General features: G+C 42.6%; 2 protein-coding genes across 2 annotated transcripts in view; both read right to left on the bottom strand.

The window, feature by feature from the left end:
* Positions 1 to 283: 283 nt before the first annotated feature.
* On the bottom strand, positions 284 to 7,104 carry LOC130402201 (caM kinase-like vesicle-associated protein). The gene is made up of 11 exons (XM_056606339.1): positions 7,035 to 7,104; positions 3,215 to 3,327; positions 2,982 to 3,113; positions 2,534 to 2,608; positions 2,169 to 2,307; positions 1,902 to 2,022; positions 1,661 to 1,736; positions 1,401 to 1,537; positions 1,210 to 1,288; positions 688 to 775; positions 284 to 598 (listed from the first exon to the last, which is right to left on the bottom strand). Exons 2-11 carry the CDS (start codon positions 3,307 to 3,309, stop codon positions 287 to 289), a joined length of 1,254 nt encoding a protein of 417 aa, XP_056462314.1. The 5' UTR covers positions 3,310 to 3,327; positions 7,035 to 7,104; the 3' UTR covers positions 284 to 286.
* Positions 7,105 to 14,969: 7,865 nt separating this feature from the next.
* The window catches only part of LOC130401927 (macrophage-stimulating protein receptor-like), an 18,537-nt gene continuing 8,919 nt past the window's right edge, over positions 14,970 to 24,587 (bottom strand). The window contains exons 9-21 of the mRNA XM_056605962.1: positions 23,582 to 23,761; positions 23,353 to 23,452; positions 22,809 to 23,039; positions 22,330 to 22,476; positions 22,013 to 22,175; positions 21,813 to 21,899; positions 21,478 to 21,687; positions 21,261 to 21,341; positions 20,413 to 20,594; positions 20,161 to 20,270; positions 19,563 to 19,728; positions 18,544 to 18,680; positions 14,970 to 17,639 (exon numbers count right to left, since the gene is read on the bottom strand). Coding sequence (XP_056461937.1) covers positions 17,393 to 17,639; positions 18,544 to 18,680; positions 19,563 to 19,728; positions 20,161 to 20,270; positions 20,413 to 20,594; positions 21,261 to 21,341; positions 21,478 to 21,687; positions 21,813 to 21,899; positions 22,013 to 22,175; positions 22,330 to 22,476; positions 22,809 to 23,039; positions 23,353 to 23,452; positions 23,582 to 23,761 — 2,041 coding nt within the window. The 3' untranslated portion in view covers positions 14,970 to 17,392. The remainder of the gene's footprint in view (positions 17,640 to 18,543; positions 18,681 to 19,562; positions 19,729 to 20,160; positions 20,271 to 20,412; positions 20,595 to 21,260; positions 21,342 to 21,477; positions 21,688 to 21,812; positions 21,900 to 22,012; positions 22,176 to 22,329; positions 22,477 to 22,808; positions 23,040 to 23,352; positions 23,453 to 23,581; positions 23,762 to 24,587) is intronic.

The following is a 24,587-nucleotide window of genomic DNA, read 5'->3' as shown; positions in this document are numbered from 1 at the left end:
AACGAAACAATAACATGTTCAGCTACTGTATATTAGAGCCACCTTTTAGACTGCCTGTCAAAGAGAAACCAACATGAGACACCATGTGCGGGTCGGAATAATACTGAGAAAAAACATTTTGTGGGCCTACACAGATTGCAAAAGGCCAAAATGTTTCGCTTGAACATAGGCCTATACGGCTGCACTTGAAAGAAACATGAATGAAGGCAAGAATCGAATCGCTTATACATTAAATGATCATGTTGTGGGTCTTTCGATAAACAAACATCCTCGTCTTGCTGCTGGGTTAAGCCGTCTTGTCTCCCAGAGTTTGTGCTGGTGTCTCCCCGTTGCGTCTCTCCCCGGCCTCCTCCTCGTCACGTGCGGCCGTCACGGCGGGTGCCTGGATGACGCCAGTGTCTGTGTCTGGAACCTGTTCCTTAGCGGAAGCCTGCTCCGTGCTGCTGGAGGCGGTCCCTGGGGCGGAGGTGGGAGGAGCGGGCCCGCTGTTTGAGGTGAGGGGTCCCGCCGCAGCCCCTGGGGTGGGGCTGGAGGCTCCGGATTCCCCCTGCTCTGGGGCTCGGAGTCTCTTCATCAGGGTGGTCACCCGTACAGCTTTCTGTAAGGGGGTCAGAGTGCACGGGTTAGCCCACTTCTCGTCTGACACACTGGACACGTTTGTGCTTTTGGAAAGAAGAAGAGGAATACCTTCCACTTGGCTTTAGCAAAGTTCTTTTCTATTTGTGCACATACTCCATCCTTGATATTCTTATCAGAGGCTGCGTTCCCAGATATCCTGATCAAATGAGGGCCAACATATGGTGAGGGAATGATCTCAGGAATTGCCTATGCCATGAAAAATATCTCTTTACTGTTACTAAAATGTTATTTCATCCTGAACAACTATATCAACAATTATTGTGATGCAAAGGAAATTCAGAACATCTTAGCTTTTAAACAAAATGATCAACGCCGTTTATGAACGGATGAAGCATCTAGTTGTGACATGTTTCTCTCTGCATTTCATTGTCTGGAACTTAAAGATATTGTGTTTTTGTTGTGGCTGTTTTCTAAATAGACCTCCCTTCAGGCTCAGTCTTTGACCAGAAATAGACTGAAAGTGTCAAAGGTTTATAACTTGTGATATTATTAAAGTTGCATAAATGTTGAAAGAAAGTGCATGTATCCTAATCGTGTTGGTTTCAAAAATCGAATCAAAATATCTTTTACCATTCATGACCAATAGCCTCCTGTGCGGTTAATCGCTGGTCTTGATCCACTTCCAACAAAGATGCCACTAGATTTTTGGCTGAAGAACAAAACAAAAATTAAACATGAAGCCCTGACATTTGTTAAATTGATGCCAACTTCAAAAGACATTGAGTAATTAATATATCCCAGTTAATATATTCAACTGATACCAGAGTCTGAAATGTCATCCCAGTAGGGGGAATCAAATTCATAGTCCCCTGACAGGATCTTCAGGAAGAGGCTCTTGTCGCGGTTGTCATACTCCTCCTCTTCAGCGTCGTTATAGAACGGAGGGTTTCCTGACAAACTGCACACAAAACAGCCATCAAGATAAAAGGATTTCGCTATACAAATAAACGTTACACTGTGCAAACAGATGGAGGATTATTCCTCCAAATGTGTTAAAGTTCTTAAATCAGAGGAACCTTACAGTATATAGATAATGACGCCAATGGCCCAGCAGTCAACAGGCCTTCCATACCTCTGCCGCCCAACCACTTCAGGAGCTGAGGGAAAACAAATGGCATATAGTTGAGTAAAGTTGAGGGTAGACTAAATGTTAACAGTAGAAATTAACATTGAAAGGATACGTAGTAACAGGGTTTCTTGTTGATAATTACTGAAACTCCATTAGTGAACTACTAAATTAGTTATGTTTATTTGGATCTTACCAAGATATTCTGGAGTACCACATGGGTCTTTAATGAGTCCATTTTCCATCTTTGCTAATTGAAAGTCACTGATGACAATTTTTGAGTGCTTCAGACGATTGAAGTACACCAAATTCTCCAGCTAAAATGAACAAATAAATTAATCCAATCAATTGAAGTGATTTCAGCATGTTAAAGGTGGACCTATGCCAACAGTCTGGATGATTGGTCTTTCTGGTAAATAGATGCTTTTCTTTATCACTAGGTGTCAGCAGTGCATCCGTATACCTTGAGGTTCCTGTGGACTACTTTCAAAGAGTGAAGGTAGGCCACAGCTTCCAACACCTGCCTCACGACATTACTGGTGTCCCTCTCGGAGTAATAGCCTTGGTCCAGGATCCAGTCAAACACCTCTCTGCCGGTAGCGCTGAAAGATATTCCATCAGGTAAAACACTTTCCCCGGTAATGGCTGCTGCCATTTCTGGGGTAGTGGCCACAGTAATGGTTTCTGAACAAAATGTTTCGTGTTCAGAAACCCCCGAAATACAAAGGCCGATTCATGCAGCCAGATACAGATCCACTGTGCTTCCAAGGCTTATATTAACCATTGAGAAAGCTTGTATATCACAACCTTTTCTCCAATAATACTCACATTTCCACAAAGAGAAAGTATTCTTTCTTAGTTTCAAAGGTATCGACCAGCTGGAGTATGTTGTGATGTTTAACCCTTTGGAAAAGGAAACAAGTGGAGAAATAAGGAATAAGACAAATAAAGAAAAGGGAGAGGTAGAAGGCCCCTTTCAGAATATCCCCATGGGCCGTAGGTAGTGAATAAACTGTAAATACATAATTCCTTTGCAAATACTACACAAAATTCTGCGATTGAGATTCCATGAGGAGGGTATCCTATCAACTGCTTTCTAAATATATATACCACTATATTACCACTATACACAAAATAGCTTATTAAATATCAGCATAAATTAAAGGAAATATTAATTCATCAAATTGCAATAAAGTAATGCATGTAGTGATGTATTGCAGAATATAAAATAAAACATATTTAGATCATCATCATTTATAACGCACTCAATACTTACATCTTCAAGATCGTAATCTCATTTTTGGCAGCTTTCCTTACTTTTCTTCCATCCTTTTTAAGGAACTTTTTACAGGTGTACATTTTGAGGGTATTCCTGTCCTTTGCCCGGAATATCTCACAGAACTCCTCACTGAGAAAAACAATCAACATCAACAGAAGTACAATTATGAATTAATGACGTTACATGTAAATAATAAATGATCCTGCATGAAACAGTTTCACAGTACTCACGTTTTAACAATCTGTCCCAGGTCATATTTGTCGGTCACCTCTGAGGGATTATTGTAATCCTTCCTGTCCCCAAGTGTCAGACAACCGAATGGCATGGCAGCTCCGGCCCTAGCCTGCAGAGTCACAAGTACAAAAACCAAGAAGGGACAACAGTAAACAGAGATTGACATACAAGGTCAAGTCTGAAGCTGTGATTCAATTTTATTTTAAGAGTTCCTATTTTACCCCCAGGGCTAGAGGGTGGATTTTCAAATGGCTTGTAATGGCAAATCTCTCCACACCTGGTGGAAAAATAGGTCCTTCAAATGATCACTTAAGGTGTAAGGTCACAAAGATGTAAGGTCACTTTTAGATAGCAGTAGTTAAGGATAGTTTCATTCCTAGAGCAGTGCTCTGCCATTTCCGAACATGTTTATAAGGAAAAAGTCTTGCAAACCCTTTTCATATATTCGGAAACCATTAAATATAAACAGTATCAAATAAGTCACAACAATGTGTAATACGCTTGTTTTTTATGACGAGATGGTGATTAAAATGTGACAGAATGATCTATTTATATCTTATCCTAACACACAGAAACGTACCAAGATAGATTTACATATTTATGTAAATCCTTCATTGGCGTTTGTATACTTATGGATGAATATTAAAGTGTGAGGTTTAACTCTAAAACCGGCTGAACATCGCCGGAAGTCAGTTAAAGGATCGGATCCGAAGGCAATAGATAAACTTGTGCATTTATTGTTTAAAGCGATTTTCTATGCAGAATATTTAAGTCCTTGCTGTGAAAGGATGGAAGGCACTTCACTTCTGCTGCATCAGGGACCTTTCTTCTGATGCCCTTCAAAGTGATTGCACTAAATGTTTCCAGAGATAATGTTATCGCCGTTTGGCTGTGGCATTGAAGGATGTTCTCAATGGGAAAAGTTAGCTGCAAGGTCTTATTCATTTAATCATGTTTCATTTCTTGTATAAGCCACACAGGCACACGGCACTTTAGTATGATGCTACAAGCATTATGATTATGTGGTTGATTCAGTGTGGGATGTGCTCCATCCCAAGGCAGATTTGTAATGATGACATTTATTTTGAATGTGTTTATGTAGAGTCCTAGCCTGACATCTCCAGACCAGCCCACAAATGGGTTTTAGTCTGGAACCTCTCAGTTCATTTTCAATTTCCAAGGGGCGTTCTCAACAGGCGCAGAGCAATATGCCCTCTGAAAGCGATTGGATAGCCATACAACCAATCAGAGAAACGAAACAAGGGACACATTAGCAGCAACCATCTTGGCTGTTTATGAAAATGCTTAAACTGGGCTCACATAGAGCCCCCCCCCCTACACTCCTCATACCATACCCACCCCATAATAGATAAATGGTTGTGAACGCGGGCCAGGTCTGCTGGAAATCTGTCTGAAAGGGAGGATACGCCAGAGCAAATAAGACATGAGGTTTGTTGGGTTCCCATAGTAAGCTCCTTTACTTGATGTTGAATCATGGAGGTCACTAAGTCCTATCAACAATGCAGATGCACCTTCTCTGTTTTGAGTTCATCATTTTTATACAATCCCATATATGGCTCATCCACAATGAACTGGCGATAGTACAGTCATTTGTGTGTTGTCCGAATTCTATTTGTGGACACAGGTCTGTTGGTGAAAGTCTGTCTATTGGTGTGAAAGGCTGTGGCCATAAGCCAAAGTACATGATTTGGTGAAAGTCTCTTCAAAGGAACTGGTAGTGCCGGCACAGATGGTCGAACAAATAAATTCTGTGCGTTTCATACATGACGACCTAACTGTTTACTCTGTGGTGCCAATCACATTTAATGTCATTAAACATGTTTTACAATCGATTTTCTTTTATAATAGGTTGATAATAGGTTGTCTACTCACTCAAATCAATGCAAGACCATTGTGAATTTCCCGTTCCCTGATATAAAATCCCTCAGTGCCTTCATCTCTGCTTACCTTTTGGTAATGCTTTGATCGTACCAATGCTTCCCCGTACCTTGAGCATCACTGGCTTGCGTGACCAGTTGTCGGTTGCCTGGTTACCACGTGCAATACTGAATTCAATGCTACGGTTTCTCTTCAAAAGAGGAATTTGCATTATACATAAACACACAAGGTATTTATGTCATTTATTGTATGTATTTATGACATTGATGTGTTTCATCTTTTTAGACGACTCCATTAACAATTTAATGCATTTCCTACCCACTGCCCACATTTAGTGCATTCATTTATAGCCAGTGTATCTTCAGTACGCAAGTAGTGACTCCAGACTTATTGACCGACCTGTGATGCTGTTTTGAGGCTGACTCAGTGTTTAATCTTAGACTTAAACTGACCGATGGCCAACTTTTATCCAAATGGATTAATTTGTTAAAATAACATTTTCATTGTCAGTACTATAAAAAAAGCTTGATTAGAAAAAAGTGCTAAATACACTTTGTGTTTTGTTTTTTTCCCAAAGGTTTCTGAGAACAACTATATCCCTTGTAACCAAATAACTGTTAACATAGTCGTTTTTGACCTGTCCTACTGTCTTGGAAATATTAATCACTGCACACATGTATGCCATCTATATCATTGAAGAGCAAGAAGCTGATTAATCCAATCATGAATAACATTTTTGAGCCGTTGTTAAAATGTTGGCTTATCTTGTGGCTCCAACAACTGAAAAGATGGCATGAGCATTTAGCATAAACAAGATGCTCTTTAGAAACCTGGGTGACGTCACAGACACCGCATCTTGCAGCAATATTTTCCCATTTTTTTCCTGTCTCTATTGGAGACAAAAACTATGAAATATATGAATGAGAAATTGCTTATGCCCAATTCAATTATTCTAAATTTAAATCCAAACTACAGAGCTATGGTTGCTGATTGGGTTAAACAATAAGAAGGAAGAACCTCAGCTTAAAGTCAGACTTCTGTATGCATCTTTCACATTTTAGCAGTCTAAATGTGGTGTTTAGCCTGAGGAACACCCAAGTGTTTAGCACGAGTATAGCCCCCTGGCCAACAGCGCCTAATGTCGACCTTTGCCCGGACGGACCCTCCACACTCCACAAGTGTCCCCGAAGAGGCGCAGCGTCACCAGTCAAGTACAAAACGTGAAAGCTTTATCACTTCAACAGATGAGTACGCTTTTCCACACATTGTGAACTAATCAATGAAACTGCCCCATAAACCTCTCACCCAAGTCCTGGAATTAGAATCAAAACATTAAGTTCGTGTTCCGGAACCGTGAAGTGCGGCAAGATCAGTGTTTAGGGTGTGAAGATGAGGCTCATGTTTATTCATAAAAGACAAGGTGTCGGGGACGGTATGTAACTGTCAGCCTGTGAAATGTGACCCCGAGACATCTGCAGAGGAAAACTGGCTTCGAGCAATGCGCATTTTCTGTTGAATTTCATTTAGACAAATGATACCGAATACATAGTTGCAGATGGTTCAACTCCGCATTGTCCACCGCGGCCGATGCGCAATATTTCAGCGGATAGCCTACATTTACATGGACGTTAGCCTGGTGTTTGCATATATAACAATCATATTTATGGCACATAAAACGCAACGCGTGGATACTGATCGTTTGAATGTGAATAAGGATCGTTTGATTGTAAGGAGGTGATGGTATGTATAACACGTGCAGCAAAAGTTTTTGAAACTAATAGTGTTTTTTCTAATCTCTCAAAAAAAGATAGCACTCTATTGTATAAAAGAAAATAAAAAAGACAATAACTGAAATTGTTTACGCAGCGTATTGATAATTGCCCCAAATGACAAAGGCTACAGGCTATCCTCACTTACCTTCAGTAAGTGCACACTTGGAATAAACGCGAATAATATCCAAAATGTGGTTTCCTTCAACTTCTCCCGTATAGGCTACTTGATAGACGGATCTCTTGAGATGGCTACAGATCCGCGCCAATTTCAACTCTGCCTCTGCATGCGAGCACCACAGACGCGTAATGGTAACTCTATGCTATGATGCAGAAAGGCGGGGATATGCATGTGTATGGTGTGTGTGTGTGTGTGTGTGTGTGTGTGTGTGTGTGTGTGTGTGTGTGTGTGTGTGTGTGTGTGTGTGTGTGTGTGTGTGTGTGTGTGTATGTGTGTGTGTGTGTGTGTGTGTGTGTGTGTGTGTGTGTGTGTGTGTGTGTGTGTGTGTGTGTGTGTGTGTGTGTGTTTGTATGTGTGTTTGTATGCCCGCGTAAACGTGCGTGCGCATCTCTATGTCTAGTGTAGGCTACAGATGTTTTTTTTCAGGTAGAAGCGTGCACACAGTCCCATACTGAAGCTTTGCATGGTTTCAAAGATGATCCAGAGATCATGATTCCATATTGAAAGGGCATGTCCAATTTTCAGTATTTTGTCAATCTGGGGCGGGGGACATTTTCTGATTAATTCGGAATATGTAGAATATGCTACTTTAATCCTTATGAAGGTTGCACTTGAGATCCAAACCATATGTTTGTTTCTACTTTCCTGGCCACTTTCAACACCCTCGCTTTCCAGCCAATCCTGAGAATGAAATGGTTGGTTTTTGCTAATTTAATCTGTGAGCAGCAGCGTCGGAAAGGAACTACTTGCCCATTCTCTTTCACAGCGTAAATAAATAAATAATTCTGAATGATGTGGACCAGGCTTGGTATAGGCCTACAGCCCACAGTCAAAGGAGACCGAGTTCTACAAAGAACTAAGTGTTGTTCCTTTGACTTGGATATGGAGTTATGAGCTCTAGGTTAATGTCTGTTCCAGTTAAATTGTCCACAATAAATGAATCACCCAATTATTATTAACTTGAAAAATAATGGGTGAAAAGATCATGAAAATACAGTCTAGTTTATATTTTCCCCACATAAAATATATTGAGGCTTTCAGCTGAAGATGATATCAATGTGAGTAACATAATCAATATCATCCTCTTAAATGCTGCAGTCAGTTTCTGTTTTAAAAATAAATCCAGAACATTCAAAACACTTATAACACCTCAGTGTTGTGTCCTTGGTGTTTATATATTAAATTACTTATATTATTGGATAGTGCACGGCAACTTGTCCACAAATACACAGAGTGGACTAGGTAAGACACTGTTGTTAAATGGAGTCATTGCCCCATAAAGAGTCCGTTGGGATGTAAGGTGACCGTCTTCGGCACTTGCTTCCCACCTGCCTACAGAAGCCAGCTGCTCGCCCCACAGTAACCATAGCAATATCCCAGGAGTTTTTTTTCTAAAACACATGACTGATCATTCAAAGTAAGTTGGGCCGAGGTGTGTGTGTGTGTGTGTGTGTGTGTGTGTGTGTGTGTGTGTGTGTGTGTGTGTGTGTGTGTGTGTGTGTGTGTGTGTGTGTGTGTGTGTGTGTGTGTGCGTGTGTGTGTGTGCGTGTGCGTGTGTGTGTGTGTGTGTGTGTGTGTGTGTGAGGGGGGGGGGGGGGGTTGTGTGTGGGTTTGGGTGTATGTTTTTCAATTACACTACAGATTGAGTATCTTATGGTTTAGCCTAGACACACAAATCAGACTTTTGAATTAATATCCAATGTCTGATGGCAGATGAGCTCAAATCTGGGAGAACTGGCCTTTCATCTTATTTTTGTTTCATGTTTGTTTTGACCAATCATGTTGCTGAAGGCGGGGATCTGTGAAAATGAAATTGGTGAAAACTCGGCCAACAGTACTAACAGTAAAAAGCTGTCTGTAAAGGTTTCCAATCAACACTGTGTAGACAGTAAACATGAAACAAGGCTTAGTTTCCTGCTGTTTCTTTATGGCCTAGACTCTACTACGATGCCTCCCCCTAGAAGTTCTGCAGTAACATAGGTAGACTGCTGGATCCGAGACTGACTTTGGTGCATCTTTAGGGTGACTACTTTTCTGTTCACTGTAATATTACAAAAAAATTGATTAGGCTTATGAAATGTGACCCTTTCTTGGACAAATTCAATATCGATCAATATTAAACAATATTAGGACAATTGTAAACTATGTCTCACCAAGTTCACGGTTAAAATGTTTTCTTAATAAGTTGAGTTGTTTGTGAAATAAGCAGTTGTGATTGACAGGCAAGATAGATGATCCGAACCGATCAGCGAAGAGATGTCATAATTGGTCAGAAATATGCCGGGAGCGGTCTAAAACTCAAATTGCCTCATTCAGAGGCTGACGCAGTCAACTGGAAAATATGTTTATACGGCACACTTAGAAGGAGGGATAGGCCATTTCTAACAAAAAGCAACCCAAAAAACGCGATTAAACCCTTCCTACACCACATTTAAGTTAACACTATGGGATGTTGCTGCATGTCATTCTGGATCAAATGTAGTTAGAAGGAAGGATAGGCCTACATAACTTTAAAATGACTACATATCACATCAGTATTTCCATTACAGTCTTGTTAAAAAGGCATATTAACAATAGGCCTATAAAATGTTCACACTTGAATCATGTCTATAGATTTTCCTTCAGCACTTCTCATCATGGATAATTATGGAAAATTACAAATATATACAATCATAAAAAAGAAAGTAACACGGCTTCTTGGACCCATTCTCAATTCCCTCCCGCCTCCCATAGGGGACACATAATGCAGTCTTTTATAGATTTATATCAGCTTTAATTATCCGCAAGCAGGCTGCTGACCGTGCTGTCGTAACAGCAACACATGAAAGTGGAATTTGCGTCACGGGGCCAGCTCACGCCGCACGCTCGTCGAGACTTGAACATGTTACCATGGCTGCACGGCTCGCCGATCCAGTGTTCCTTTCCGGTTTTTCTCCTCCATTCATCTCGCTCTTTATCCCCCCCCCAGTCAAACACACACACACACACACACACCCACACACACACACACACACACACACACACACACACACACACACACACACACACACACACACACACACACACACACACACACACACACACACACACACACACACACACACACACACAAACACACACAAGCACACACACTCTTAAAGATGTTGCAGTCGCGCTGTCTTACTATGTTAGGTGTTTGTGGACGTTTTCGGATGAAGACTCTAAAATGGACACAGCTACGCATTTGATTAGATAGAGCATATTTATGTGGAAGACAGCTGACGTGTGCACATAGCTAAACGCATTAGCAGCTACATGTGTGTCGTACAGCATGATTTGGAGACGAATCCGAAGGGCTTTATGGTTGGTTACTGAAGCGCTTTCTTTTGACCATACCGCATTGGTACTTGCGAGGAAAAAAAATTGTCAACTTAGTTGTCATAGAAACCAAACCCAATAGTCATGTTATCTGTGACAGAGTGCTTTCAGTGGTTAGAGCTGTATTGCGTACAGGCAAGAATACACACTCTGACGCCTATAAGGGCTCACGATTCTTCATGTCATTATCCATCAGTAGCAATTTTACATCTTTATATAATGATGAATACAAACATTATCCATAGGCTACTTATGAAAGGAGGCCGGTGCAGCCTTAATAGTAGGCCTACTACGACTGATACTACTAGTAATACTTGGAACCACCATCACCAGTCTAATCAACCAGTCTCATGTAGTCGAACACAGAGCAGATGCTGGACAGCTCCAGGGATGGCCTGCCCTTTGGGTTCTGTTGTCTCACCATGAATGCAAATGTGTGCACAACTCCATGCAACTCTATTTAAAAAAGAAAAAAGATTGAGGAAGTATCCTCCCTAAATGGACATCTAATAAGATCCCAGATGGGATATAACCACATTTCCCGTAGGCACATCTTATCGAATATCTTATTCTGTTTCGCAAACATGGTCACAAAAAATATTTCTGACGCACTCTATAGTTGAATTAAGCTGGTTGTCTCCTCTTCGACGGACTTCAAACGACCTTGCGTGATGAATGTGATGTGCCTTTGGAATGTGATGAGATCTTACCTAACCTAGGCCTACTATGTATACCAGTCGAACCGAAGACCAGGTCATTTTTCTGGGCATTGTGATATCATCCGGGGCCAGCTATATTTCCTAGTTTTGTGATGCTTTGAGGAAATTGTAAAAGGCCTGAGACCCTTAAATGGAGCAATGCATGTCAAAGCTACAATCTATGATGGGCATATGATTTATGATGACATTTCATTGATGTGATGTGGTGCCTGATATAGACGTTTCACTTTAGATGGCATCCAGGTCGGAGATGCAGTTATTTGAATTTATGATGATACGGATGCTTAGTTTCATTTGACAGTACTCAGAACAAACAAACCGCACATACCAAACCTAATAAATAATATCAGTTTTCACAGGAAAACGTGCTAAATACATTCTTGCCGCTGTTCACCATTGGCGTGGAAACGGGCAGATGGTGGCGGTGTCATGGCTCTCAGTTGGGCCGGCACGAGTGACTTCTTACTGACTCCAGGGGACCAAGTGGTGTTAGCAATTATCAAGTGGTACGCAATAAATATAGAGACAGAGTTGCATTATTGGACACGGCAGGAAGCTGGACCGACGTGAAAGAGGGAATGAACATTGAGATTGGGTGTCCCTCAGCATGGGTTGACACATCTATGGCTCTCATGCACATCAGTGGATTCCATCTAGACCAGAGCCTCTAGGGACAGCTCAGGGTTCGGAGTAGAGCATCTTGTCATCGGGGTTACTTGTAAATAGAAGGAAATATATGAATAGACCAGACGCGGGCTGAAATACATAGCAGTTTGCTAATTTTCAACCATATCTCGCAGCCTTCCTACACACCATTGGCGTCAAATGATGAGGTTGCCATGGCAACAGGCTTACAAACCACAACAGGGCTTTTGGAAGAAAAACACAAGTGCCTGTGAGGTGCTTGCACAGACTGGGGATAAGCAGAATATAATTATTCTCTCTTATCCCGCATACCATGTCTGAGATACATTTTGAGGCCCAGATAACGAGAGGAACCTGTTTTCGTACATATTGTGTTTAAGTTTAACACAACATGTATACACAGAAAGCTCTTCAGAAGGGCTGGGGGAACAACTTCTCCTCAAAAATGGGTATATTACACGAGTGTGGTATTTTATATGGCAATTGAACCGAACAGCAAAAACTCTGTATTGGTTTTGAGTGGCTTGTGGATCCTGGCTTCTCAATCAGACTAGAAGTACAGAGGTTAATATTGAAAATAATTATTGGCAGGTTATTTATTAAATACAAAAAAAATGAAACGGTACCCACATATAACTATAAACCATTTAATTTAACTATTTAAACCATTCATTTTGGCACTATCATTTAAAATACAGACAGACACATATTGACACCATTCCATCCTTCTAAAGAGAGAGCGGCAGTCTCTTCATCTGAGGTGTTCTTGAATGAATACAAACCTAAACGCTGTGTATTCATGTTTAATGTTGGTCCGAAGAGATCCATCAACGTATTCACCTGACCCAGAGTACTTTTAGAGTTTTAGATGTTGTGCTTCTAATCTGAGTACAAAGGCCATGGTGGTTCATCAAAGCCTGGATGGAGACTGGCGTCTATTATTGGACCAAACAGCAGCCATGAAGGAATGTGGCCAAAACAAGCCCTCCATCACGCTGCTCTACTGTTTAGCTTATGGTGGCAGTTGTCCTCAGTGGGCTTTTATCCACCTCAAATATTTATGTTTTGCTTGTGTTTGGTTAGCATTTGAGATTTGTGAGTCATTTGGGAATGTAAATCGGGTAGATGAATAATTCAATGGTTTTTTTACTGGTTTTGACAACAGTAGGCAAGTGTTTGAAATTAGTGATATTTTGTGTCATTGTATTGTGGATTCTCCTTGTAAACGAGCAATTCAGGTTGAATCGTTGAGTATGTGACCCCCATGACCATAACTGGATTATATCATACTTTGATCAAATCCCAATTATTTTTTTAAGTTGAGTACTTAGATTATTCAAGGTTTTGTTAACTATTGCATTCGCAGTCCATTTTCACTGCGTCATAAGAAATATCTTGCTGCAATGCTGACTGACTCACATTAATAATTGACGTGTAGGTACAGCTTAAATAAGTCAGTTGGCATCACCTGTGTGTAGGGCAGGAGTTCTTTGTGAAAAATACAGAAAATAAACATTGCTACTAAAATGACATTGAGGCATTTAAACAGTAAAATGTCTCTTTGTACTTCTGAGAAAAGGTAGCACATCGTTGGGTTTCAAACCGGGCCGATTTTGATTTGTTTTCTCCAATTAAGAAATCAAAGTGTGCAGCGATGGCTTGTCTTCGAGAACTTGCGTGAGGGAATATTGAGCGACTGAAGCTCGTCTGTGTGTCTCTGTGGCTCACTGCGTTGGCCTTGTGTCGCTGTGATGCTTTCACCACATTCAGTGTCAGCTTTTCAACACACATATATGCCCATCTGTGGAGACATTCGCTAACAGCAGAGATGGGAACACACACACACACACACACACACACACACACACACACACACACACACACACACACACACACACACACACACACACACACACACACACACACACACACACACACACACACACACACACACACAGAAAACATTTCTCACCATCTGCGACCTCCCAGCACTGCAGCCTCCCTCTGAATTCTGCGCAGACAATGAGAGGAGCTGGGTAGAGGTGGGACGATGGTTCGTCTATTCAGGTATGTACTGATAACACACATGCTCAAGGATAATCTTTTCAGTCAGCCGAACAAAAAGGTGAGAAAGGCAATGGAAAGCACTTGCCCGATTTTTTTCCGCGGTGAAAAACGCAGGCTTCACAAAACAAAGACTTTTCTGGAGACATTATTTATAAAACTAATATCAATGAAACACTAAAATGACCCCAAAAATACTAAATTAGTTATTTCCTAAAGGTGTTGCATTATAAGGATTTTCCAGTGGACAGATACTCTATTACTTCAGGGATGAACCCAGAGACCCATTTCTTGTTGCATGCTCTTAGTCTATTATACAATATTTATTCCTATCTTTGCAGATTGATTTACAAGTCGAAACCTTGAAAATCTGGAAGACCTTGAAGATTATTGAATTTCCAACTCCTTCACGACTACTTACACACGAATGAACAGAGTATATTTGCACACCACAGTGCAAAACTGCTGCAAGGTGAGAACATTGCAATTGCGTTTGTATTCTGTGGTAGACTTTATCTCTGAGTAGCGCTGTCGTTACAGAACATGCACTCATTACTATCAAGGGGGAGACTGTACAGCTGCACAGTGGAGAGCATGCAACTAATATAGCTGCCTCATTTAGGATACCCATAGTAGTTGTTTATATGTCCTGTAAGTCAAGCACAAATATATGATGCAATGTGTGTTGGGTGGAGATTATAGTTACAATATGGGGAACTTGAATAAAAAATAGTATGATATTGCCTCAAGTGTTCTAGTATACACCACAGAACCTCATAATCCACTAAATGAGCATCCTTATCACAGAATACTGGTAAGTCACCGGTTTAAATCGTTGCCACAGAGCATTATAGGCCACTGATGAGTCAACTCTACAGGACATTGTGAAAGCCTTGTCTTGTTCCCTTGACGCAGAATGGGGTTTCAGATCGACATCGTCAGGGGGAAGTAGCTGGCAGTTGGAAGGGCTATGGGAGCAGTAGTGTTGGTGAGCTAGCGTTAGCTTGTATGGAGGACGTCAACACTGAGGCTTCAGAGTGGATGAGGCGCTCTGGGCAGAACACAGACGGCAGGAGACAGCAGGAGACAGAGCCCCAACAGATTCAGGGTCTGGCTTTGGAGAACAGCACAACTATTGGGTTTAATAATTTAATAGTTTTTTACTTTATTTTTTTACAAACAACAAGAACACAGAAATAAAGTTGTTTCAGCCTTCTATCCAAGGTTGAAAAAAAAAAAAAATAAGCCTGGTTTTCCTTTGGCCCTTTTCGTACTAGCCTATATCTGAGTACTAAGAAGTGGTGAAAATCCCAGATGGCTGTGGAATACTTCTTAAATCCTCATTTTGTTCTCATTACAGTGAACCCTGAAACAGCAGGTAATGTGCCTGAACATCCAGTAAACTGGGAAGATACCGTTCTTGTTTGTATCCCACAAGATGTCAGATATTAAAAATAAGTTAATGCCTCAGTAGTACACGGCGATGGCTGACAAGCTGTTGACATAATTTGGATAATTGAAGGATTTCTCTGCTAACCTGTTTGAAACTGAATGTATCATGTATATCATGATATATCTTATATAGGCTATATATATACACACACACACACACACACACACCAAGATTTAGAACCACTTTCTCTGACAAATTAATCAGATTCAATTGCAGATTAAATTATGGCAAGCAGGTTTCTATTGATCATCTTTGACCTCAATTGAGTTCTGTATTCTAATGTTTACGTTTGCTTCTCTATGCCGTTGCTGAAAGAGCGGTGATGGGGCAATAAGGTGAACGGAAGAGTTTACTGCTTCGACTTTTTACCATCCCTGCACAGCTTGATCACAGACAGCTCATCATTTTAAATCCCCTCCCCAAAGCTAATGTCGAATGATTCAGTGTGATGAATGAACCGTGCAGAGAATGGTATGAATGCTCTGCTCACCAGGTTCACTTTAGTTTTCTTCCCTTCATTCTTTCCTTCCTGCTTTGTGTGAACCGTTGTATAAACCTCCTAACCATACACACTTCCCACCAGTAACTAGTATGGTTTCCCATGCGCTGCAAGCAAGCAGCTCTCCACTCCACGCAACATGCCAGTGAAGTATACCCAAGGACGTTTCGAGGTGAGGGATTCACTTTTTGGAAGTATCTTTTAATCGTCTCCTCCTCAAACATCCACTAAACGCAGACTTCCTTCGGCTCAGCTAAACAAACATGCAAACGCCTCATCTAGTCGTTATGCTCCTGAGAGCACATGTGCAATCACAATTGTTCCGTCAAGTGCACCCCGGTGCACGGAGATAGTAGCACCACTGGGCGTGAGGTGACGAGACATGGGAATGACTTCAGCTATTACTGTGTTAATCGCAACTAATGACTGCATTAGTGGTGCTGTGAAGAGCTTTTGGAATCAGTTAGACGTTGCCATGTTCAGCCAAACCCCCTTCTGCAGCAAGCCATGTTATCTGCAGAAGACGCTAATTTTATTCATTTTAATCAACATTTAACTACCAGGGCACGACAGGCAAACTATGAATCACATCCTGTTATTTGTATGCCATAGATTTTATGACACGGCTTACGATTTGGTTCAGTGTGGTTGCTCAGCGGTGTGACAGCTCCCGAATCTGATTTGAGGAATTGATTTCCGTTGTTGGTGTGAAACATGTATGTGCGTGCGGTCGTTGGATCTGGTGCAGCACACTGTTGTTGCTGCAATCGTTCCTGTTCAGACCAGTGTTTAGACTGCCCTCTAGTGTCGACGAGGGGACAGTCATGGGATTACGCACAGCCGCTACACACAAAAGATTTACACGGTAGAAAAATAAATGTTAACGCTGTTGATTCGTCTCCATCTTCTCTATTCGTCTCTATGGTTTCAACCACACATCCAATTTCCTTTGGATTGAGTCAGAATGAAGTAAGATAAAAAGTCTTAGTAGTGTGCGTAACAGTCTGCCGCACTCTGGCACTGACTAATGCGTCGACTGAACAACTTGTCACACTCTCTCTCTCACACACACACACACACACACACACACACACACACACACACACACACACACACACACACACACACACACACACACACACACACACACACACACACACACACACACACACACACAGATTGAATATCAAGTATAATTTCAAGCAACCCTGAATTATATTAAATCATTTCACTGCAAAAAAAGACAAATATAAAAATGTACAAAAAAATCGTATTTACAATTGAGCTGCGATTGTGACAAAAAAAAAACCCCGCCAACAGCGTCAGGCTACAGGGAAAGGACAGAAAAGTGAAAATGGTAGCCCATTATGATGAGGCACAACACACCACCAGTTTCTGGCCCAGTGAACTGGGGGTTCCATCATTCACAGGGCCGCTGTCTGCCCCGGTCCACTGGCAGTTCCATCATTCCCCTCAGAGTTGGGAGCGGAGACATGATGGGGGGACTCTGGCTGTTGACACAGCTGTCCAGTCACAGCTCTATCCTTCTCTTCTGTCTGTCTGTCCTCAGTCATGTGAAGGGGGGCCCTCAGACCGGCCCCTCGGTTAAAAATAAGTCCTGTTCCGACCCGGAGTCCGAATCCTCAGCCTCATCCGCTGAGTCCGCCCGGGTGGGGTAGGGCTTGGGCGCGTCCAGGTTCACGTAGGTCACCTTCAGGCTGATGTAGTGTTCTCCCTCCAGGCACTCCATGATCTCCTGCACGATCTGCACCAGGGCCTGGAAGGGGGGCCTGGACTCCGGCTCGGGCTCCCAGCACGCTACCATGATGGAGAACCTTCCGCGAAGGAATGGATGAATGAACGGATGGATATTAGGGAGGGGTAATGTTAAATTAAGACATTAAAGCTGCAGTAAGTGAGATTCAAGAGTTGTTAAGAGCGAGCTGCTTCCTCTCTAAGCCTCTCCGCCATTGAAGTGTTGCATAGTTCACACGCCAGTGATTGACAGGCACTAATGATTCACCCTAATTGGTCAGAAATTTGCTGGGAGCTCTAAATTCAAAATGGTCTTGTATAGAGGCAGGCATCAACTAGAAACAGATATTCTCACTGAGCATTTCACTCACTTATGTCTTACAGATGGCTTTGGTATTTCCAATAAATAACCCTGCAATTATAGCTCTTAAAACTTATCAACAGCTTCTATAAGGGATGATCCATCATGATCTATACAGGAAATTAATAAGTGAACAGTGCCACTGATAACAGGGATATTGAAAGGAATACATCGTCCAAGATACATTTTAGGTATTCATTTTCTCCCACAGAATGGAATGCAGGAAGGAAAATGTCAGTGCTTCAATATCTCCCTGGAATATGAAGTATATCTCTGGGAGCTTATGACAACAACATGATATAATACTGCATACTTGGAATACTCAGGACAAATAAGAAAAACAATATTTTCCAATGCTTCTTTCGTGTTATTCCGGCTCATTCCTGTTATGATCGCCAGACACTGACCCATTTCCTCAATCATTCCAGGCATTGGGAGTAAATACATCTTAAACAATGCTATTTGTGTATATATTCTTTCCATTACAGGGATTGGCATGCATGCATCAGAATAAACCCTATGCTCATTTGTATATTCTGTCTGTTTGTGCAGTTTATTCCTTCCGGCCTCTCAGAGGTGCCGTCGTAGTGCTAGCCAAGAGGGGCTTAAGGCAGGCGTCTTACAGGGCGTCTGGACAGAACTGGGGCTGGGCCAGCCTCCGGCCCTTCAGCAAGTAATGCGTGATGTCATAGGGGTCCACGTCCGGGTAGGGTGTGGCTCCCCTGGTCAGCAGCTCCCACAGCAGGACTCCAAAGGACCACTGAAACATTTACAATTACCTTTAGGGCATTTAGCAGACGCTTTTATCTAAAGCGACTTACAACAAGTACTTTTGTCATTAGAAGTGAAACAATATATCGCTGTCAGTACAGTAAAGATGTTCATAGTGCCAAGTGCAAGTACTAACAATCGCTAGGCTAACCCATTCCCTGTGTACAGCAATGCTAGCAGCTACGCCAGATGTTACACAATTAAGTACTATGAATAAGTGCAATGTATATTAAGTGCGTACAATAAGTGCGTACATCAAGTGCCAGCACGTACAACATACAATGGTGGCCAGAAAACAGCCACATGGGACATTTTGTACAGACATTCACTTGTACGAAGGAAGATAAACATATATTTACAAGCAATGGGGGAAAAAGCTTGCCTCGTGAGACCATCCAGATATTCAAGTTTCCGTTTCGCACTGAGCATCAGCTTGCCTTCGGCCGTAACAGAAATTAATTTCCAAATATGGGCGCAATCTTATGTTGTTCAAAAAACTCCAGCCAATCAGTTTAACTTATTAAGTGACGCTCTTCACTCGTGTCGAATCCAGTTGGAAGTAAAGCAAAAAGAGCAGATTTCTGTTAATCGTTTAACACCCTTCATTAAATTTATCTATTTCAGATTAAAACTTTATATTGCTCCACTTTCCTTGGGTTCTGCCCAAGGAACGCGGTGCTCCGCATGAGCTGGAACTCCTCCCTCCCCTCCTGCCCGAGCGCATATTGATCCTATCATGTTGTTTTTGTTGGAAGAAGCTTTCCACCGGTTCAGAGCCACACTGAATTGATGAGGGAAGCAGAATGGGAACTCACCAGATCGGGATGGTCTCACAAGACTATGAAAGGACAACGAGAGCGAGCCCACTTACCACGTCTGACTTGGTGGTGAACTTTTGTGTTTGTAAGCTCTCGATGGCCATCCACTTGACTGGAAGCTTGGCCTTCTTATGGTCTTGTATGCTGTAGTATTCCTTGTCAAATATATCCCTGGCCATGCCAAAGTCCGCCACTTTAACTGTGAAGTTTTCATCCAGCCTGAAAAGAAATTCGTTTTTTCATCCAGCCAGAAAATATATATATATATCCCCAGAACCGGTAATTTTTCTAAATCTAATAAAAAATAAGGCAATACAATTCCGAGAAATACACATTAATTGTTCATCCGAGAACACTTAACAAATTGCAGTAGAGTTGGCAGTTTCTGCTTTCACACAAGACACATATTTACTCCATTTGAGTGGAATCCTGGCATATACACAGCACTGGGTGTGCCGTAATAGTTGACACTTTTGTGGCGAAATAACTGCAAATTAACTTCTACCGGTGATGTAACATGTGACGCAGGGAAATTAGCAGAACGGATTTGCCGGCACCCATGCACACGACCCGTTAAATTACCGGCAAAGGCAAGTAGGAGAGGGGCTTCTATGTTCCATACCAATTACAATTATTAATATTCACACTTACATGCAGTTACGTGCAGCCAGGTCCCTGTGGACAAACTTCTTTTGCGACAGGTACTCCATTCCCTTAGCGACCTGCAGGCCAAACCCAACCAGGTCCTTCACGGTCGGGTTCTGCCACACAGAATAGGGGAATTCAACCGTAACGTCATCTCTAAGCTATCGTTATAACACACATGAGACATCGGGTCAGCGCTATTTCAGCTATGCTCATATTGCTCCACAGGGTCATTTTCTTTATCTGAGGATGACTCACTCTCTTCTCAGACCGGATGAAGTGTCTCAAGTCTCCGTGCTTCATGTAGGGCAGCACCACCAGGGGGAGCCCTTCCTTGGGCAGCATGATGCCCAGCAGGGAGATGATGTTGGTGTTGTGGAAGCCCTTCATGATGATGCCCTCCCTCAGGAACAGGTCCACCTCCTCGACATCACTGATCCCTGTTAACACAATGTGCGGTACGTCAACACACACTGCGCTTCTGCTGTTCACACAACACATCAACACACACTGCGCTTCTGCCGTTCACACAGCACATCAACACACACTGTACGCGCTCTGTACACACAACACATCGACACACACTGTATGTACTCTGTTCACACAACACATCAACACACACTGTACGCACTCTGTACACACAACACGTCGACACACACTGAATGTACTCTGTTCACAAAACACATCAACACACACTGTACGCACTCTGTACAAAACAACACATCGACACACACTGTATGTACTCTGTTCACACAACACAACAACACACACTGTACGTACTGTGTTCACACAACACGTAGTACATCAACACACAATAAATGCACTCTGTTCACACAACACGTAGTACATCATCACACACTGTACATATTCTGTACAGTACACACAACACACATCATCACACTGTTTCTTTCGCTGTTCACACAGCACACAAACACACTGCAGATTCGCTGTTAACACATTGCACAACAATCCACACTGTGCATACTCTGTTGACACAAGACATGGCACATCAACACGTGTGGACAAAGTGTGGACAAAACAAGGCAGGAGGTTAGCGTTGTCATTGTATGGACAAAGTACAGACAAAATAGGCTAAAGACACGTACTGTTCAGTGATTTGACAGCACAGTGAATCTCTTGGTCCTTGTGGTCCATCAGATAGCCATGGTATACTGTGCCAAAGTGACCTGCATCAAAACAGGGGTTTAAGGTTACAGCGGATCGCTTCAAAGGAGGGTAGAAAGCGTTAAAGAAAGACGCAATAAGATCACTCCAAGTTTGGAATAAAACTCTCAAATCAGCCGTTTTCTGAGAGGAGCTCACCTTTGCCGATAACCTGGCTTTCCACCACCCGCAGCATCTCTGCAGGGATCAGCACATCCTTGACCTCTTCCAGGAGGTCAGAGCGGAGGCTGCCCATAGACAGCGTTGGCTGTTGTATTAAGGAGAGGGACACAGACGGGTCGTAGCCAGAAGCGTACCAGGGACCCTGGAAGAACAACCCCCCTTGACCCGATGTCTGAATTGACAGATCTGACAGACGTCGGAACAAATGAGAGGAGAAATGAAGGAACAGTACCTCATAGAACATATTTCAGTGGTAAAGTAGAGAGCGAGTGGGCGAATTAATGTTCATGAATCTTTTGGAGTGAACGTACTTCTGCGGTAGTCTCCGGTAGGTGAGGTTTCCCCGTTGCCCGTGTGAATGCGGGAAGACATCCGCGACAGACGGAACTCTACCTTGTCTAGAGAAGTGCCAGAATACAGAATGATAAACTGAATGAATACGGCTACACAATTCATAACGTGCCGTTATTGTTCGACTGGCTGAAGCAACACCAGCCGAGTGACTCCTCACCTTGTTTCGTCTTCCTCAAACGGGTCATCCCAAACAAAGCCAGGGCAGCCCCCAGGACAATGGCAGCCAGGATGCCCATGACGATGCTAGCGATGATGGTGCCGCTGTGTTTGTCCATACTGACCACATTGCCGATATCCGTCACCTTCCCGTTCACGAACACCTAGACACAGCAAAGGAAAACGTAGTTCATGCGATGCCAAATCAATAAGGCGTCCATCTTGGGCTCACCGTCAGGTGAGTTCCAGAGGTGTGCCAACTAAATCGATCACGTGAACCACAAACTCAATTGAGGTGGATGTTTATTTTTTTATCACCTGGACAGGTAATCCTTCAGCGGGTATGACGAGGCCTTTTGGGATTCTGCAAGTGAGCTCATTGGTCAAGACCTGGACTTTGCAGCGCACGCCTCCGATGGTCATGGTGATATTCATACACTGAACCACTGCATTCAGATTGATGTGCTATTAAAGACAAAATGGGTCTCATGTTAAAAGGGGTTATTTTTCTGTAGCGCTCCTGTCTAGGTTGGATAATGTAGTGGATGTTTTGACTCCCACAAGATATGTCCTGGGTTCGATCACTACTAACCTCACACTACCAGTAGGAATCATTGAGAAAGATGCTAGACCCCTACCTGCTGAATCTGAATTCACGGTCGGATAACATTGTCCACTAGGAAATTGTAACGGTAGAAGTTAATTAATCGCTGAATCATGTTGGAGGGGCATGTCCTGTGTCGTGCTCATAGTGGTGAATAGTGGGCATAGTGAGGAACATATAGTGTTGAACATACGTGCATTGAGACTTCCTTATTTCCATGGCTCAGGTACAGGACGCGCTCCTCGTTCTCAAAGGGGATGGGGGCGGCATCCGGGTGGTAGTCGAACGTCTTGTTCAAAATTAGCCGGGCTCCGTCCATGTGGAAGGAAATCTCCCCGTTCTCCGTCTTATCGTCCGAGTGCTCTCCCGGCAGGGCGGGCGCCCTGCACTCCATGTGCGTGGCGTTCACTTTACCCTCGCACACCTGGATTGTCAGAAGAACAATGTGTGTAGTCATTTCCCTTTGCTAAATCCTAAGACAAATTCTCACTCCCTATGGGGAATTGCCTTGTCAGCAACTCATCCCATTTTGATTCTGATGGAACAATATCTGAATCAGTTGGTTTGAGGCCATTACAAGCTAAACTATGATGGACAGAAAATAAAATCTTTTTTTTTTTATAAAAGAAATTAAATATCCAACGAGAATATCCTTCTTAAACTTAAAACCTACTACGAAGACATGTTTGACCGCTTATATTTTCCTCTGTATTATATATGATTGAATGCTCGCTCACCAGTCGGTACGTTTCCTGGGGTGAGTTTTTGGGTTTGTACTGGACCACCTTGTTCTGCACAGAGTCAAAGTAGCGGCCTTCCACCCTCAGCATGGAGCCGCTGTGGGGAAACCAAAACCAACAACAATCAGTGGTCTCCTTCCGCAAACCTCCAATGACATTCAGGTCACTTTTATCTCCTTCAACTTCAGAACAACTTTCATTTTTCGGACCGGGGTCCACGCTCTACCTTCTGTAGCTGCATTGGGGATACACGTTGGTTATAACGGGGTTGTGCCGGTAAGAAAACTTCTTCTGGGTTGGCACGAGGAAGCTGTCGATGAAGAACCTGACGGGAACGTCTTGCACCGCTGTGGACTTCTTGGAGATGCACACCACCGAAGACACGCTCCCACTCCCTTCAGTCATACTTGGAGACCGAGAAGACAGATTTTAATTGAAGTCACAACACACTATATAGGATCCATGATCAGCCATCTCAACTACCCTTATAGGGGTGCATCTACCCCTGTGGAGGTAGTTGACCCATCTACCCTCTAGCCATCTGCCCTTGTAGAGCCATCTAACCCTATAGGGGTATTCTTGGACTCACAAGTCTCTCTCAAACACTGTGCTCCACCAGAAACTGAGGACAATCTCCCACGTTTCATTTATAAAAATCAGTTTAACCGATTGAAAGCGACACACCTGAAAACGTGGTGCCATGCAGAAGTTTTGTGTGCTTGTAAACGTTATCTTACCGATAACACTTGCATCATAAGATTTTTCATTAAAAAAACTCCTAAAAGGTTTGTTGATGTTTGACGCATTTACCCCTACCTAAATTCAATAAACTAAATCCAATAACCTTGCTCCGGAAATACATTTCCATTGTTCAAAAATACTCTCCCTGTGTTACAAAGTTATTTGATACATCTCCCGGTTGTGTGTCTATGGAGGATAATGGGGCCAGACATAATTTATGGTAAGGCATACTATCCTGTAAAACGTAAGGACCGTAGGACTGTTAGTGAACGTACTCCCCACTGGCTTTCTAAACTCGCATTTGAAATTCCCAAGACATTTGGCAGACACTAATATCCCAATCATCTGGTATTGTGAGACTGGGGGGTTTCCAGACTTTTGTATTCTATGACCCACCAGTGGAGTACCTTTACAATACGATATAATTTATTAATTATTTAATCCCCCGTAGAAGGGATTAATTGGCCAGTACCCATCAAATATCTCGTACA

The sequence above is a fragment of the Gadus chalcogrammus genome, chromosome 13 (genome assembly GCF_026213295.1).
Source record: "Gadus chalcogrammus isolate NIFS_2021 chromosome 13, NIFS_Gcha_1.0, whole genome shotgun sequence".
Classification (NCBI taxonomy): domain Eukaryota; kingdom Metazoa; phylum Chordata; class Actinopteri; order Gadiformes; family Gadidae; genus Gadus; species Gadus chalcogrammus.
This window is presented reverse-complemented; position numbering and strand designations above follow the sequence as displayed.